This window comes from Camelus ferus, chromosome 18 (genome assembly GCF_009834535.1).
Source record: "Camelus ferus isolate YT-003-E chromosome 18, BCGSAC_Cfer_1.0, whole genome shotgun sequence".
Classification (NCBI taxonomy): domain Eukaryota; kingdom Metazoa; phylum Chordata; class Mammalia; order Artiodactyla; family Camelidae; genus Camelus; species Camelus ferus.
In genome coordinates this window covers 9526215-9541476 of record NC_045713.1, presented here as the reverse complement: position 1 = coordinate 9541476, position 15262 = coordinate 9526215, and the positions used below count along the sequence as shown (strand labels likewise).

The 15262-nt window shown below is 52.9% G+C and overlaps 1 protein-coding gene across 12 annotated transcripts in view; it reads left to right on the top strand.

Moving 5' to 3' along the window:
- Positions 1 to 15262, top strand: part of IQCE (IQ motif containing E) — a 41366-nt gene that overhangs the window by 9798 nt on the left and 16306 nt on the right. For 11 of the 12 annotated variants that reach the window (XR_004312626.1, XR_004312625.1, XM_032459924.1 and 8 more), the window contains 10 exons: positions 1347 to 1475; positions 1960 to 2094; positions 3018 to 3088; positions 7275 to 7388; positions 7528 to 7578; positions 10138 to 10208; positions 11269 to 11341; positions 11582 to 11631; positions 13022 to 13185; positions 14726 to 14781. Coding sequence is in view for 10 of the 12 variants with exons in the window: in XM_032459921.1 (XP_032315812.1) it covers positions 1347 to 1475; positions 1960 to 2094; positions 3018 to 3088; positions 7275 to 7388; positions 7528 to 7578; positions 10138 to 10208; positions 11269 to 11341; positions 11582 to 11631; positions 13022 to 13185; positions 14726 to 14781 (914 nt within the window). In the remaining 2 variants the exon portion in view is untranslated. The remainder of the gene's footprint in view (positions 1 to 1346; positions 1476 to 1959; positions 2095 to 3017; positions 3089 to 7274; positions 7389 to 7527; positions 7579 to 10137; positions 10209 to 11268; positions 11342 to 11581; positions 11632 to 13021; positions 13186 to 14725; positions 14782 to 15262) is intronic. The other variant, XM_032459920.1, reaches the window with a different exon arrangement.

Below are 15262 nucleotides of genomic sequence, written 5' to 3'. Positions count from 1 at the left end.
ATTAGTGTTTTACTTTAATGCCCAATCTCGATCGCTGTGGGTCTGTAGCCCCCGCTGTTCTGCGATTTTCAGTGGGCAGAGCCCCCTGAGGAGGGCGGGCCGGCGGCCATGTTTCCGGGCTTCCCGGGTTCACTGGTGCTCAGGGCGTCAGCCACCACCGATGTCCACCTCCTGCTGCGTCCCCTCTTCCCTCTTCCCGGCTTTCTCCATAGGCCACCTTTCGCTGAAGAGTTCTTACTATTTATTGGTGAATCCCAGCCATTTAGGAGGGAAATGTCATTTGTGGGTTTTTTCTGATCACTGACTTTCATGAATGAGCACTTAAATGCATGTTTAAAGTTTGGAAGGCCTTCCAAATACCCTGGAAGTGGAGCACAGTGGTCCTGGGGCTGGAGGTGCCTCAGGGTCCAATGTGTCTTTACTCCCTCGTCCTGAACAATAATGGAAAACGTTCCATAAATCCTGAAACCGTGGAAAAATCTTTGAAATTTCAAGAAATTAAATATATTAGACTTAGAATCTCAGGACCTTCTACAGATATAAATTTCTTTGGTATTTAAGAAATATAACTACGTTTTATGAACAACTTGGTTTTGCATACATTTGCGTAATTTCCCTACTTTACATAATTAAAGAGTAAAATCCCAGATTAAAATATAATTTTAAAATCTCTCCCTCATTTTGATGACAAAATAAAAAATGCCCTGGAAAAGTCTACTTTTTTCTCATTTCTTCTAACTATTTTACATACTAAGTTCTAAATAATATTACTTGCATATTCTGTGGCAACATGAAAGAAATATTTACAGTGTTAAGTATAAAGGATATAAAATTGTGTGTTCGCTGTGACTGCGACTCTGTAGAAATACACACATATCTGAAAAAGTTGAATGGGAAACTAAGTAATGTAATATCGGTAGAATTTTGGATCCATGTTTTATTTTGTTTTCTGTTTTTGTCTCTGTTTTGGGGGGAGGTAATTAGGTTTATGTGGTGAGTTATTTATTTGGGCTGGGGATGGAGCCCAGGACCTGGTGCCTGCTAAACACACGCTCTACCACTGACCGATACCCTCCCCCTCCCCCGGATTCATATTTTAAAATAAATTTCCCCTATGTTATTTATTTATAATAAGATTTTAAAAACAGATGTAAGTACACATATGCAGCATAGCTGCATTTTATAATGTGTTATAACATGTTTTTCATTTTTGTCAGAATGTGCTATTCTGGGCTTGTTACTATGCCTTTGCGAATGTTTTGCTTTGTCATTTTTGTCTTTCTAAAGCACGTATGTCAAGGGGGATCGATACTTTGCGCCTCTGAAACCGTGTGTTGGCTTTTTAGAGTCACCTTATCACTCTAAGCCGAGAAAAGTGGCCTCCTGGAGAGCTCTGAGGACAGCAGCGAGCATGCCCCTCGGCAGCAGAATGTCCTTGACCCCCCAGAAGCTGTGGCTGGGAAGCTCCAGGCAAGGTATGTGGTCCCCGCAGAAGCCCTTCGTGCCCCAGAGAGGGGTGCTAAGAATGGCGGGTGGGGACTGAGATAGAGCTTCTAATACCGCTCGCCTGCACGACAGTGTTCTGAACGTTCTCAAAGACACAGCGCCTCCGCTTTCACGCAGCGCAGAGTGCGGTCTGCGTGCGGTCTGAGTGCGAGGGCCTCAGCTGGCCCGGCACCGCCGCCCGCCCGGGGTGGGGCCCCGGGGAGTGCCGTGGCGCCCCTCCTGGCTCGCAGGGGCCGGCTGTTCAGCTGGGGGCGGAGGGAATACTCAGACCACCGAGATGGGCAGATGCTGCCGATCGGGGCTTTATCTGTCTTGAGGGCTGGTGGTCGAACGTGTCCCACACGCCGCTGGTCGCCCTGAGCGTTCTTCATCCGGAAGGCTGATTATAGAGACCACGCCTCCTATTGTTCCTGCTTGTACCTGTTCTGTTAAATCCGTGCACATTCAAACCAGGAAGTCTGACCCAAGCCCTGAGATCAGACCTCACCTTGGAGCGTGCGTGGACCACCCCCCCCAGCAGCACCCCCGACTATCTGACAGAAGCCGTAAGAATGAGGAGGTCAAATCTCAGGCGTTCTGCCAGCCACGGTGAGCATGTTGATGGTGACATGGCCGCCACTGAGGAAGAGCGAGAGGAAGGGCTCTGGGGTTTGGGGGTGAGCTCTGACAGTGAGATCTGGGGTTCCATCTGTAGGAGTCTGCGGGTGTCCTGAGGACAGTAGCCCCTGAAGGCCCATCCCGCCCCTGATGTGGGCGGGGACATCTTCCCAGGCTTCAGTGTGCCTACCTCCTGACACTTGGGGTCCTATTTCAATTTACTGGATAAACAGTCTTAGAGATAAAAACTGTAAAGAGTATTAAAAAGCCCAAATCTCACCAGAAAGAGTTGGTTAGTTTTCATGTTTCTGTCCTCCTGTCTGGTGTTAAGCTGGGTGTTTCCTCCCTCTGCTGGCACTGCTTTTCCTGTCCGCCCCGTGGGAAGCGTGGAGACAGCGTGTCCCAGTGCCCGCGACATCCCCTTGCTGCACTGGCCGCCGGCAGGGCCATTTTGGGCTTGCGTGTCAGAGTCCTGGCCCGTCAGGGATCACACGGTGCGGAGCGCCCCGCACACCGTCCGTTAGACGCGGGCGTGCTCGTCAGTGTGAGCGCGTGTGTGTTTTTTTTTATTGTTTGCTGTTTGTGTTTTGTTTTTTTATTATGTTTGCTTTTTATCGTATCACTTCCCCGTTAGACTCCCTTCTTTACTCCTTTACTATAATTAAGCCCCGAGTTCACATGTTTCATTTTCTCTTCCTTCATCTTTCTGGATTTCCTCACTTTTGGGGAAAGAGCACGATCAGTTTAAAAATGTGGAAATACTTTTGCTTTTCTTTTTTATTCTCCTTTTTCTAAAAAAAAAAAAAAAAAAAAAAGGATAATGTTATTAACTTGCAGATTTTCCTTAAGGTATAGCCCAGAACTCCTTCTGCCTTTCAGACGGCCCTGTAAGAGGGCTGTGTGTCTCCCTGCAGGCTCCGTCCCTGGGACCCCCATCCACAGAGAGAAGGAGGACATGTACGATGAGATCATCGAGCTGAAGAAGGTAGTGTTTCCAGCTGTTCTTTGTTGATTTTAAGCAGGAAAGCCTGCTAATGACAGTGGCTGGGAAGTCAGCATCAGTGCTGGGATTATCCGTGGGGAAAGAACACGTGGTTTGGAGGGACACCTGGGTCTGACTCCTGGCCTGGGGTCTGAGGAGCTGGGCGACACTGGCCAGAGGAAGGCCTCGCACCAGCGGTGGGCGTGAGGGGCCGACGGTGGTTGGAGCCCACCTGCGCCCGGCCTGTCCGGCACGGTGGAGAGGACTAGGGTAGTCCTTGTGTGCCCTGAGGCTCGGCGTTGTGATAAGGTCACTGGGGGTGCTGTTACCAGAAACCTCCCGTGTGTGTAATTCTTTGGTGTTAACGGCATTGCACATGCCCGACCTCAGTGGGTCTCTGCAGGAGCCCCTGGATAGGTTACAGCTGTCTTCTGGTGATGACCCGGAGACTCGGCGAGGTTAGGCGTCCAGCCGAGTTCAACCAGTAGCAGAACCGGGCTTTCTGGCGAGGCCCTCTGCCGCCCAGGGCCGAGGCTCTTCCCAGTGACCCTTGCTGCTGCCTTCCCTGAAGCACCCGTGGCGCTGCAGTTAATGATCACCACCCTCGTCACCTTCACCACCGCCAGGATTGCTGCCTGCTCTTTAATATCTGCACGTACTCACGTGCCGCTGGGGGAGCGGCTGGGGCTCCCCCCGCTGCAACGCTGGTCTGTGCGCAGACCTGCCTTCCCCACCAGGCGAGCTGGACCTCGAGGGCTGCGATCAGTCTGGGCGGCAGGGGCTCGGCAGGGTGCTGGTGGCCAGCGTGCCCAGGGCCCTGTGAGGAGCCTGGCAACCGTCGCACCTGAGCAGCGGGACACTGCCCTCCCCTGGGTCTAGGCATGCCCAGGGCTGTGTAGCAGTGGAAGTCTTGCCCGAGGGGTCACTGCAGCCCCGTCTGGGGAGGTGTTCAGCGAACGTGGGGTGACTTTCCCCAGGGTTCCGCAGGAGAGTTCTTATCTGGGTTCGGAGACTGTACTGCGTGAACTCAGAGTCCCTGACCTGAAACTGCGACTAATCCCCACAGCAACACCCTCGGAAGGAGCTTTCCTGGGGCAGAAACAAGTCTCTGGGTAGCATCATACTGACTTTATTCAAATGAAGTCAGCCTGAGCTTCTCAGTCCCGACAGAAGAGAGTTTTACTTTCAACACTGTTGCTCCAGGATCTGGAGCGTCCAGGGTAGCTTTCCTCTAGCAAGTGATGCGTCGGTTTCCTGTTGAAAAACAGGGATGATAATAATAGTACCATTTCTCAGGGTTGTTGTGAGGGTTCATAGACTAGCCCACGAAAGGGCGGTAGTGCCCTGCCTAACATGCAGTCCGAGGTCAGCCTGTCATACGCTCGCTGTGACGCAATGGCGGGCTCCCAGGAAGTCACGACGCTAAGGCAGAGAGGCCCCGGCACCCTCACCCCGTCTCCTCCAGTGGTTACGCCTCACGTGACAATCGTGCAATATCGAAACCAGGAGACCGATGTCGGGGTGCAGGGTGCGTATGTAGTTCTGGGTCACATCATCTCATGTGTAGACCTGTGTAACCAGCATTGCAGTCAAGACTCATGATGGCCCTGACACCCCAGAGATGTCCTCATCCTGCCCCTTGACGTCACACCCACCCCCCTCCCCACCCACCATCCCTCACTCCTGGAAACCACTGATTTTCCTCCATCTCTGGAATGTTGGCATCTTGACAGTGTCGTGTAAATGGAGTCGTGTGGTGTGTGACCTCTTGGGGTTGGCTCCTTCTGCTGTTTCCCGTGGTGCTCTGAGGTCCATCCTGGCTGTCGCTTGTGTCTGTGGTTCTTCCCCCTCAGACTGTGTTACTGTCTCCTGCACACTGTGATATGTTGTATTTTTTAATGCATTTCCTGTAAGTCACTTGGACCCGTGATTGTTTGGAATCGTGTTGTTTGGTTTCTAAGAGTTAAAGACTTTCCCGTTGTTTTTGTTGTCGACATCTAGTTTGACTCCACGAAACGCACTCTGTAACCTCATTTCTTGGACGTTTGTTGAGGTTTGCTGTGTGGCCCACGATGCGGTCCGTCTACACGTGGGCTCCGTGGACATTTGGAGAGACGGGCATTCTGAGGCCGGGTGGAGCATTCTGTGAATGTCCGTTGGTGCCTGCCTGTTGGTGGTGGTCTGAGTTCTTTTGTGCCCCTGCTGACCTTCTGTCCCGCTGCTCCATCAGTTGTTGGGAGAAGGGTGTTGATGTCTCCAATGTAATTGTGGGTTTCTTGGTTTCCTCTGTCAGCTCTGTCGGGTGTCACATCACGTGTTTTCCAGCTCTGCTTGGTGGACACACATTTAGGACTGCTATCTTTTTGGGGGCTGGACCCTTACAATCATTATGTAATGTCCCATTCTGTCCGGTCAGTTTCCCTTCTCTGCTTTGTCTGATGTTAGTTCAGATTAATGATTTGATGAATGTTTTTTGATGAATGTTTCAATGGCATCTCTTTCTATCCTTTTACTTTCGAGTTTCTTATAGACAGCATGTGGTTGGGTCACGCTTTTTCATCCGCTTTGCCAGTCTCTGTCTTCTGATTGGTTTGTTTAGCTCTTTTACATTTAATGTAATTATTGGTATGTTAGTATCTAACTCGCCGATCTTGCTTTGTGTGTGACCTGGTCACCACTGGATGGTGAGAGTCCTGGCCCTCCAGTTGGCCTCCTCTGACACACCTTCCCCCACCCCCGGCCCCAGTGAGGAGGGGTGGGCACCTTGCTGCAGCCTGGCAGGCTGGGGTCCAGGCTCCCCAGCAGTGTTTCCTGCGCTCTTCCCCTGGGCCAGAGCAGTTACTGTACGTGCATTTTCTGCCTTGTTAGGCTGCCCCTTTTTGCCAGAGAGCAGAGGCTTTTCCTGTCCCTGCCCACTGCCTTGTCCAGCGTGGGCCCCTGCAGCAGCCAAGCCAGGGCATGTGAGGCAAAGGAGAACTGGAGGAACCCCCTGCTTGTCGTTGCCTGGATCCTGAGGTCCCGGCTAGTCTTCCTCCTCCTCTCCACCTTTCTGAGTCTTCTTGTGTTTGCTTTACATGCAGTGACCGAGGTTTTTAGCTGTACTGAGCAGGAGGAATAGGGAAAAGTGAGTGCACTCCGTATCTCTGGAAGCAGAATTCCCATGACTGGATTTCTTCTCTTTCCTAATGACTGTGTACTAACTGACTTACTCACTAAACACTCATCGAGAGCCAGGCATCTCTCCTGCCAACTGTGGGCATGTGGCTGGCTTTCCAGGCATCCCTCAGTGGGACGCACACTTTGAGTTGTCTTTCCAGTGGTGGCAGCTGGGTTTGTTCAGACATTCAGACTCTTCTGAGCACCACAAGCCCCTTGAAAGGAGAAGGACGCCTCCAAGATAACTGGCTAATCTGGGTGCGGGCTGATGCTGGAAGTGGGCTAACTGTAGCACTGGCCGACCTGTGCGGCCGTTACCCCACGAGGCTTCTGAGCACAGTCTTAACCGTACGCTTTCAGGTTGTGCGGCTTCACAGACAAGGAAAAGGCTTTTGCAAGTGAGGACGTTGAAAACAAAACTTTGGAATACCCTAACCCTTCCATCACCATTTCATAAAAGGGCTGTATGTGTCCAAAGCAGTAGGAAGGACACAATTTCAAAATACAAGAGAGCTGTAAACATTAAATAAACTTAGTTTTGTGAAAAATTGATAGTCTTTCTTCTAAACTCACCACAGACTGGTGAAAAATTCATCCACAGATAAGCGTTTGGGAACCATAGCTCGGACTAACTGAGCCTTAGTTGAGGAGAAGAATTTTAAAAGGACATTAGAGTATGATGAGGTGCGGTGTCAGAAACATGGGCTTTCCCACGCGGACGTGGAGGAGAACACGTCGTGTTGGCGCCTTCCAGAGTCGCTGCTGACAGGACTGATTTGTGGAGCAGCGTTTGCGGCTGGCGGGGGTGGGTGCTGTTGGCGCTTTGGGTGGCAGTTCCTAGCTGTGTGGGTGGTCCTGCCCCTAATGAGGCAGGTGACATCCAGACCTCCCTCACCCCCCCTCCCGCCCCCGCACACACGGTGCCCTGACTGGGAACTAGACGGCTTTTAAAACGCCTCTCCAACTTAGTGTCTCACTGGGTGTCTGTGTGCACGGTGTGTGTGTCCGTGTATGTGGTCCTTCTGTCCTTCAGTCATTACACATGCAGAAGAGTGATGTGGATCTGATGAGAACAAAGCTTCGGCGCTTAGAAGAGGAAAACAGCCGAAAGGACCGGCAGATAGAACAGCTCTTGGATCCGTCCCGAGTAGGTTCCTGGCCTGCGTGGCCGTGGCCGTGCCCCGATGCTGGTGGGGGGTGGGGGCGGGGGACGCAGGGCCCTCAGCAGACTCACGAGGGGGCGCTAAACCACACCTTGTCTTCATTTCTCCATCTGCTCACCGCAGGGCCCGGATTTTGTTCGGACTCTGGCAGAGAAAAGGCCTGACACTGGCTGGGTGAGTATAATCTCAGCAGAACAGGTAACCTGTCCGCTGAAATCTGGTGTTAGAAGCAGCCTTTAGAGGGATGCCTCTTCTGTAAAGCACGCACCCCGGAGGAGTGACAGGTTTCAGGAGGGGCTGCAGGGGGGTCTCTGAAGATGCGGTGGGGGCCTTGGTGGGGGTTGGGGGGAGGCTAGTAGGCTTACCACGAGGCCCAAAGGCTGCTGTAGGAAAGGGTCATCACAGTGGGGGACTAAAAAAAACACATCAGACTTAACAGATGACACTGATTTAAAACAGGGAAACAAAGCAAGATTATAATTAGGGCCTTAAAACCCATACGAACCCCTCTTGTGTGTTGTGTAATAATACATCACAGATTGAATGGAACAAAATTATGGAAAATGGAACCACTGTACCATAATGTCGTGGCAATAAACTATAGCAGTTGGAGAAAAACGTATCGCAATAAATCTCATATGAGTCAAGGAAGCACATGTTTATAAGAAATCCAAAATGCTAGAAGAAAACCAGCAGGGATTCAATGTTGAGATCGTTGAACACAAAATCACATTAATGATGTGATTAATGGGTTTGAGAACATAAATTTAAGATTTACAATAAAACCCATAAGACTACAATGGAAAGTGGGTCAGTGTAAGGGGGAGGGGGCAGAGGGCGGGCACTGCTGATGAACGCGGCAGAGTTTTTCTCCAGAATATGCAACGAATCCCTGCAAATCGATAAGGAATAAAAGCAGTCTGCTCCGAATAAAGGATTACAGCCTAGCTCTCTGCTGAAACAGCACAAAGTAAATGCTTAAGTGCTTGCGAACGAATCGATGTATTTCCACAATAAGTAGTTTTTAAATAACAGCAACTCTTAAACGCTGTAGAGTTGTACAGTTTGCACATTCGACTTTTTGTCATGGGGACGTCAATTCCCATTTTTAAAATCAGGAAGCTGAGGTTGAGAGCTTTGCCCAAATGGCTCACAGTGAGTGACCGTTAGCTCTGTGAAGGCCGGGACGATGTGACCGTGTGCGGTGACGGTCTGTGACACTGTGCCCGCTGGTGGTCTAATAATGCTCTTTTTAGGACTATGTCTCAAGAAAAAAATCCAGTACAAGAAGCCATCTGCACAAGGATATTTATAGCTGTCCAGTTTGGGGGGAAACTTGAGGTGAAGCCAGTCACATTGGAATACCACTGTATCAAAACATGTTCAGAAAGACATTTTAATATATATATATATACGTTAAATATAAATATATATATAAAAATATATATAATATATATATTATATATATATATAATAGTACAGCTACGTTTAGAAATGTCTACATGATTAATTTGGTGAGGATGTAGAATTCTATAATAATGTAGAATTCTATAAATAATGAATGCTTGTACAGAGAAAAGGCTTTTTGCATTTTTGTTCTGATGCTGTGTTTTTTTTTTAAATTAAAGTGGGTTAAAAGTAGACATTGTAGATCGCAGGGTGTGGGCAGTTTCCCCTCTGCTGCCCTTTGCCAGACCTCTGCCCTGTGACAGAACGCTTGTGCTCGTCCTCATCCGCCCTAGAGAAGCACTTGCATATGTGCACAGGGAGTTTCCATTGAAGGGGTTTGTAGTAGCACAAACTGGTAACGGATCAGTATCTGTCAGCAGGGTGGGGAACTGGACCGTGTATGTTCCTGTCCTGGAAGGAGGACATAAGTCCGCAGGAACTGGCCGGGCAGAGTAGCAAGACGGTTTGTTGAGTGGAAAAAAAATGCAAGTTGCAGAACGATATGTGTGGGAGGATCCCATTTATGTAAACAGATGTACAAATGCCAGAATCTCTGTGGTTGTGCACACGTGTGTGCGTGCGTAAGCTAAGGTCTACACACAAAGTTGATAATGATACTTAGTTGAGAGGGGTGAGGTCAAAGGCTGTAGTTTCATCTATAATTCTTTTTACAAGAAAATATATTCAAGTATTACTAGGATAATGAAAAACTACCTTAAAATCCAATTAAAAAGTTGTTTGACTGCTGAAGAAGAAAAAACGGGGTGTTCTTTGGGGAATATAGGGGTGTTATCTCCCACAGCCTGCACTAACAGAGCAGGAAGCAGCCGGGCGGGAGGGCCCTCAGGGCTGCCCCGGCTGGGGGCCGGCTGCCCGGCCGCCTCCAGCCCTGCTCCCTCCCCGCGTGGTGCTGTGGACTGAGTTGTCACGGGCCTCGGCTCCTGGGTTTTGTATCTAAACCCCAGTGTAGGTGCTGTCCCCCGTCCGCAGTGCGAGTGTGGAGTGGGCTGGAGGGGGAAGGCTGCAGCTTTGTGGGGGCACCCCCGTCCCCCCACTCACCCTCCACTCTGCTCTGGTGGCCCGGACGGCTGGCCCCCTCTCTCCTGGCTGCACCTGGAGCCAGGAAGAGACGCCGGCGAGTGAACGGGCAGGACTGGGGATGCTGCCCTGTCCGCCGGCAGGGGACACCCAACCCAGCCTGCGGACTGGGCGGTCTGCGTCTTGGGGGCGTTGGGGGGGAACCGCAGGGACGGTCAGCTTGACGCGGTGGTGTCCCGTTGGCAGGTGATCAACGGGCTGAAGCAGCGGATTCTCAAGCTGGAGCAGCAGTGCAAGGAGAAGGACAGCACCATCAAGTACGGGGAGGCGGCGGGCGGGGCGGGGCGGGGCGGGGCGTGGGCTGAGGCCGGCTGGGCCGCACGCATGCGCACACGCACGTGCAGGCGCATCCTGCGGCTCTCACCACCCGCATTCGCTGTCTCCGCAGCTGCAGCTGCGCTTCCCACCTCCATCCGCCCACGTCCCTGTCCCAGCTTCACCTTTCTGCTCCCTCTTCCAGAGATCATCAAGGAACAGTGTTCTCCCTAATCCTTCCTTGTCCTGTTACGCTGGAGAAACGCTTTCCCTCCTTCGTTTTCTGTGATCACGTTTTACTCCGGCGTGAACTTTAGGGACCTCGATGCGAGCCCCGAGCGCTGGGCCACGCGCTCGCCCGCTGCCTGTCTTTGCTGTGCGGTGCCCCGCCTACCCTGGCGCTGTTTCTAGTGCTGCTACACAGACTCCTTTCCTAATGTTGGGTCGCCAAGGGACAGTCTTTCCCCGCTGTGTCTGAGTTTATTTAAGGAAATCTAGGTTTTCACTTTCTACTGCCCCGTGTACCCTCTTTATACACTGGCTCTCCCTCCCTTTTGTCTCTAATGAAATTGTCGGCTTTAAGCATTTATTGTTGGCTGGGCTTTTCTGTGTTTCAGATTGCTGCACTCGGTGACTTGACTTTCCTTTCTCTGTTAGAGCCTTGTGCCTGAAGTCTGTGAAATGTTGAGGACAAGCCAACATCTCTCCACCTTCCCCAAAGATGACTTGTCCTGTCTAACCCTGAGGTCTTTCTCCATAGTTACGCCAGTTTTTAAAGACAGCCTCTTAAAGCAGAGACTATCCCCCGGGAGTCTGTTACCTCAGCCTGGAAAGTGGCTGGTCCCACATGGAAGGGCCCTGTGGGGGTGGGAGTTCTCTCGTCATCTGTCTTGTGCAAGGCCTCCTGCCAGCTGAGGGCCGGCCCAGGCTTCCCCCGCCACACACCCAGCCAGCTCTCTTCCAAAGCCCATCCTTGTCCGGTGTTCTGGGAAACACGTTTCCTCCTGCTCTGCCTGGGAGTGCTGGCAGTCTGCCACGTTAACTCTGAACTTGGGTTTTCAGCAAACTGCAGACTGACATGAAGACCACCAACTTGGAGGAGATGAGGATCGCCATGGAGACGTATTACGAGGAGGTGTGTGCCCTCTCGCCCAGAGCAGGGTGCGAGCTGGGAGAGTGTGGGAGGGTGCGTGCTGGCCCGGCTGCATGCACCGTGGGAACCTCCTCTCTGGTCCCTCTCAACTTGAACTCCAGTCAGCAACATAGCGCTTACTTCCTGCCCCGGGCAGAAACTGGGACTGAGCCCGGGGTTCTCAGAGGAAGATCTCCGCTGGTCTCATGTTGTATTTACTGCATTTTAACTTGATGTTTACAGATTCATCGTCTCCAGACTCTCCTGGCAAGTTCTGAAACGACAGGAAAGAAGTATGACCCTCTCTTTGGGAGCCATGTTTTGTGGGTTGCCTTCACGGTCAGCTGCCCTCAGTGGTGCAGGCCTTGCGTGGAGACCGCAGACACTGCCCAAAACTTAGGAGCAGCGCCCTGTTGTGTTCATGGCTAGAGCTGATGTTTCCCCCTGGGACGGTGCAGCTGTGCCCTCACTACAGCCACGCGCTGACGCCGAACAGCGTGTTCAGCGCTCAAACTGCTTAACATTTCCAGCTGAGCATTAGGAAACAGACCTAATTTCAAAGCAGACCTTCCTTCCAGGAAGGCATTTAATACCAAGTATGAGTTCACCTTGCCACGCAGGTTTCCTAAGAGAGACACCAAAGTTTCCTTATCTGGTCGATTTCCTTTACCCCTTATCCTTTCCGAGATGACATCGCGCTTTTAACAGACTCAGGAAGGAGTGGTCCCGGCCCCCTGCAGTGAGTCGCTGACATTGCTGAGCACGGACACTGCCAGGCACGCTCTCCCGTTTTTCCGTTTCCCCCTAGTCGTTTAGAATGGGGGTTGGCAAACTTTCTGTAAAGGGCCAGGCAGGAGTCACAGTCGATTCCCGTTGCTCCCGGAGTGGTCACAGCATTTCCGTCAGCCGGGCAGCATGAAACCTGCCTTTGTGTGTGTTCCTATTGAAGGACACTATATTTCATGTAAATTGTTGGTTCATCAATGCTGCATGCACGACCAGCTGCGCTGTGACTCGGGCTGAACAAAGCTGGTCTAACACACACGTGTGGTTCCTCCTGAGTCACTGCCTTTTAGTGACTGCGAACTGCACTGCAAGGACCATTTAAAATGGTGAAACCACCAACAGAGAGCACAAACGTGATGCGCCAGGTAGACCACGAAAGCCACCCTATTGACAGCACAAGATCTGAGACCAGAGGTGCCCGCCCAGGGCTCAGACACACCTCCCCTCTGCCCGTGCCTCAGAGTGACCACAGAGGCACACAGCTGTCGATTTGGGGGTTACGAATACATGTTAGTGAGTAGGCGAATTTGCAGATTTGGAATCTATGAGTAATGGGGAGCGACTATTTTAGACTTTGTGGAATAAGAGGCAAAATCAAAACTAGTATCTCAGTACATTTGGAACAATAGAGACAAGAAATTTCCATGCATTTTTTAGTGGCACTATTTAAAACCGACCACTAATGGCTGGATGCAGTATTTTGCTACACGGGTTTGCTAATGAGGAGGATTGGGGGGGATAACAGCTTCCTGCCTGGGGTTCAAAGTTAGTGTTCCCTGTTCAGTCTGCAGAAACCGCTCTGAGCCCCCAGGACATCACATGCCTGCCCCTCAGTCTGGACATGGATTGAGCCAGTTGAGGAACTCAGCCTTGGCCACTTGGTCTTGTTGCTCCTAGGCCTCCGGTGGAGAAGAAAATCGGCCTTAAAAAGCAGAAAAAAATGAGCAGTGCCTTCCTGAGCTTGTCCCGCAGCGTCCAGGAGCTCACGGAGGAGAACCAGAGCCTGAAGGAAGACCTGGACCGCATGCTGAGCAACTCCCCCACCATCTCCAAGATAAAGGGTACCTGCTTCCCAGAGCCACCAAGGTGGGGGCGGGGGGAGTAGATGCCAGCAGAGGGGCCGTGTCCCGTGCCCCCAGCGGGAAGATGTGGTGCCGGCCAGAGGGTCCCGGCCCTCCCTCCCTCCTTCCCTCCCAGCCACCAAGGCCTGTTTCACTGGCTGCAGATGCAGACCACTGGGCCACACTGCTTCAAAGTGTATTCCAAAACGTGGTGCTTTGTGCCAGGCACTGTTCTAGACACTGGAGGTAGAGTAGAAGGAACGTGTGCGGACCCCCGAGGAGGTGCGCCCTAGCGGGCAGAGGAGGAGAAGCCAGCGGGTCAAATGCGCGTGCGTCAGCTGGGAATAGCGCTGTGAAGCATAGTAACAGGAAGGAGGCAGCGGGTCAGGGGCTGTGGTGTGCACCTGGGATGGGGTCCGGGAAGGCCCCATGACACAGCAACAGCCACGCCCACAGCGGGGGAAGGGCACTCCAGGCTGGGGAGCAGCGGGCAGAGGCCCTGAGTGTGCCTGGCAGGTTTGCGGGCCAGTGAGGCGGCCCAGTGCCCAGCCGGGTAGCGGTGGGAGTCGTGGCAATGAAGACAGAAGTGGGGGCAGGCGAGAAACAGGGCCTTGATGGCCACTCAAAGGACAGAGGGTTTGAGCAGAGGTGAGAAGTGTCTGACTTGTCTCTCAAGGACCCCCTCTTCTGAGCTGGGTGGACGCTGTGTGGGGGAGGGGGGGCCGGGAAGACAAAAGCTTCCGCATGGTCCTTGTAGGGGCTGCTGTGGCCCGGACCAGGTGGCGCTGAGGGCTGAGAGATGGCCAGGTGCTCCGTGCATTCAGAGATTGGGTGTGGCCTGTGAGACGGGGAGTCTCTCTGCGGTTTTTGTCTGAGCTTCTGAGAGGACAGAGGTGCCCTTGACTGCAGCGGGGGGGGGAACGGGGAGGGTCTGCGGGTGTCCTCTTCCAGGGCCCAGGGGGGTCAGACGCATCAGTGAGTCAGGGCAGGGCCTCGGCAGGAGAGAGAAAGCTGGAGGTCGTCAGGGGCCAGAGGGCCTGGCGAGAGTCAGACCCCCTAGTGAGTGGGTAGAGAGGAGGGGAGGGATCACACAGTGGTGCCCAGAGGGCAGAGGTGCTCGGGGCATCCGGAAGGCTAGGGGAAGAAGTGTTGGGGGGAAGATGTGCTGATGAGCCGGGGAGGATGAGGGTTGAGACTGGAGCTTTGGATTTGGCAGAGTGACCCCACCAGTGAGCTTGAGAAGGACCATCTTGATGGGCTGGTGGGGCCCCAGCCTGCTGGGAGCAGAGTCAGGGGAGGGGTCACTCTGAGCATCGGGAGACCATTAGTGCCCATGACTGCAGGGAAGGGGACGACTGTGTCACCCTGGAGCCCCCCTTTGCCACAGATCTGCTGGGTGTGGAGCTCCCGCCTTGCAGGGGCCAGCCAGTGGAGGGGAGCTGTCAGGCTGAGCTCCAGACAGGGGGTTGGGGGGTCCTTATGAAGGGGCCCCTCGGGAGGGCTGTACGAAGGGTGACCGTCCAACCCCGTTTGCCCTCAGATTACGTGGAGTGGAGTAAGCCCCGGCTGCTCCGGCGGATCGCAGAGCTGGAGAAAGTGAGTGGTGGGCCTGTCACGTCACCTTCCCTGCTCAGGACCACCCTGTGAGAGTGCTGGGGCATCAGAATGCGGGGGACAGACGGGGGCCTTATGGAGGGAGACAGGTCTCACGGAGCATGTAAACAGTGGCTGTCTGTCTCCGGACGGCACACGGGACGCGCTGGCGAGAGGAGGCTCCTAGGGTCCAGGCAAGACCTAGCGGCCGAGCCGCTCCTGCCCCTCGCGTCACAGGTGTCAAGGTACGCTCAGCCCGCACCGTTTCCAACTTCCGTGCGCAGCCGTAGTGGGTGCATGGAATCCCAGAGCCCGTCAGAAACCCAGCCCGACGTACATCCACCCGCCCCGGGGGCTTTTTACTGCCAGTCACTTACCAGATGGTTTCGCTCACCGCTTGTATACTGTCTGAACTCACAGAAAACTGTGCATCCGCACTTTGCCATCCAGAAAAGTTAGGAAGTTAACATTTCCTCGCAGCCCC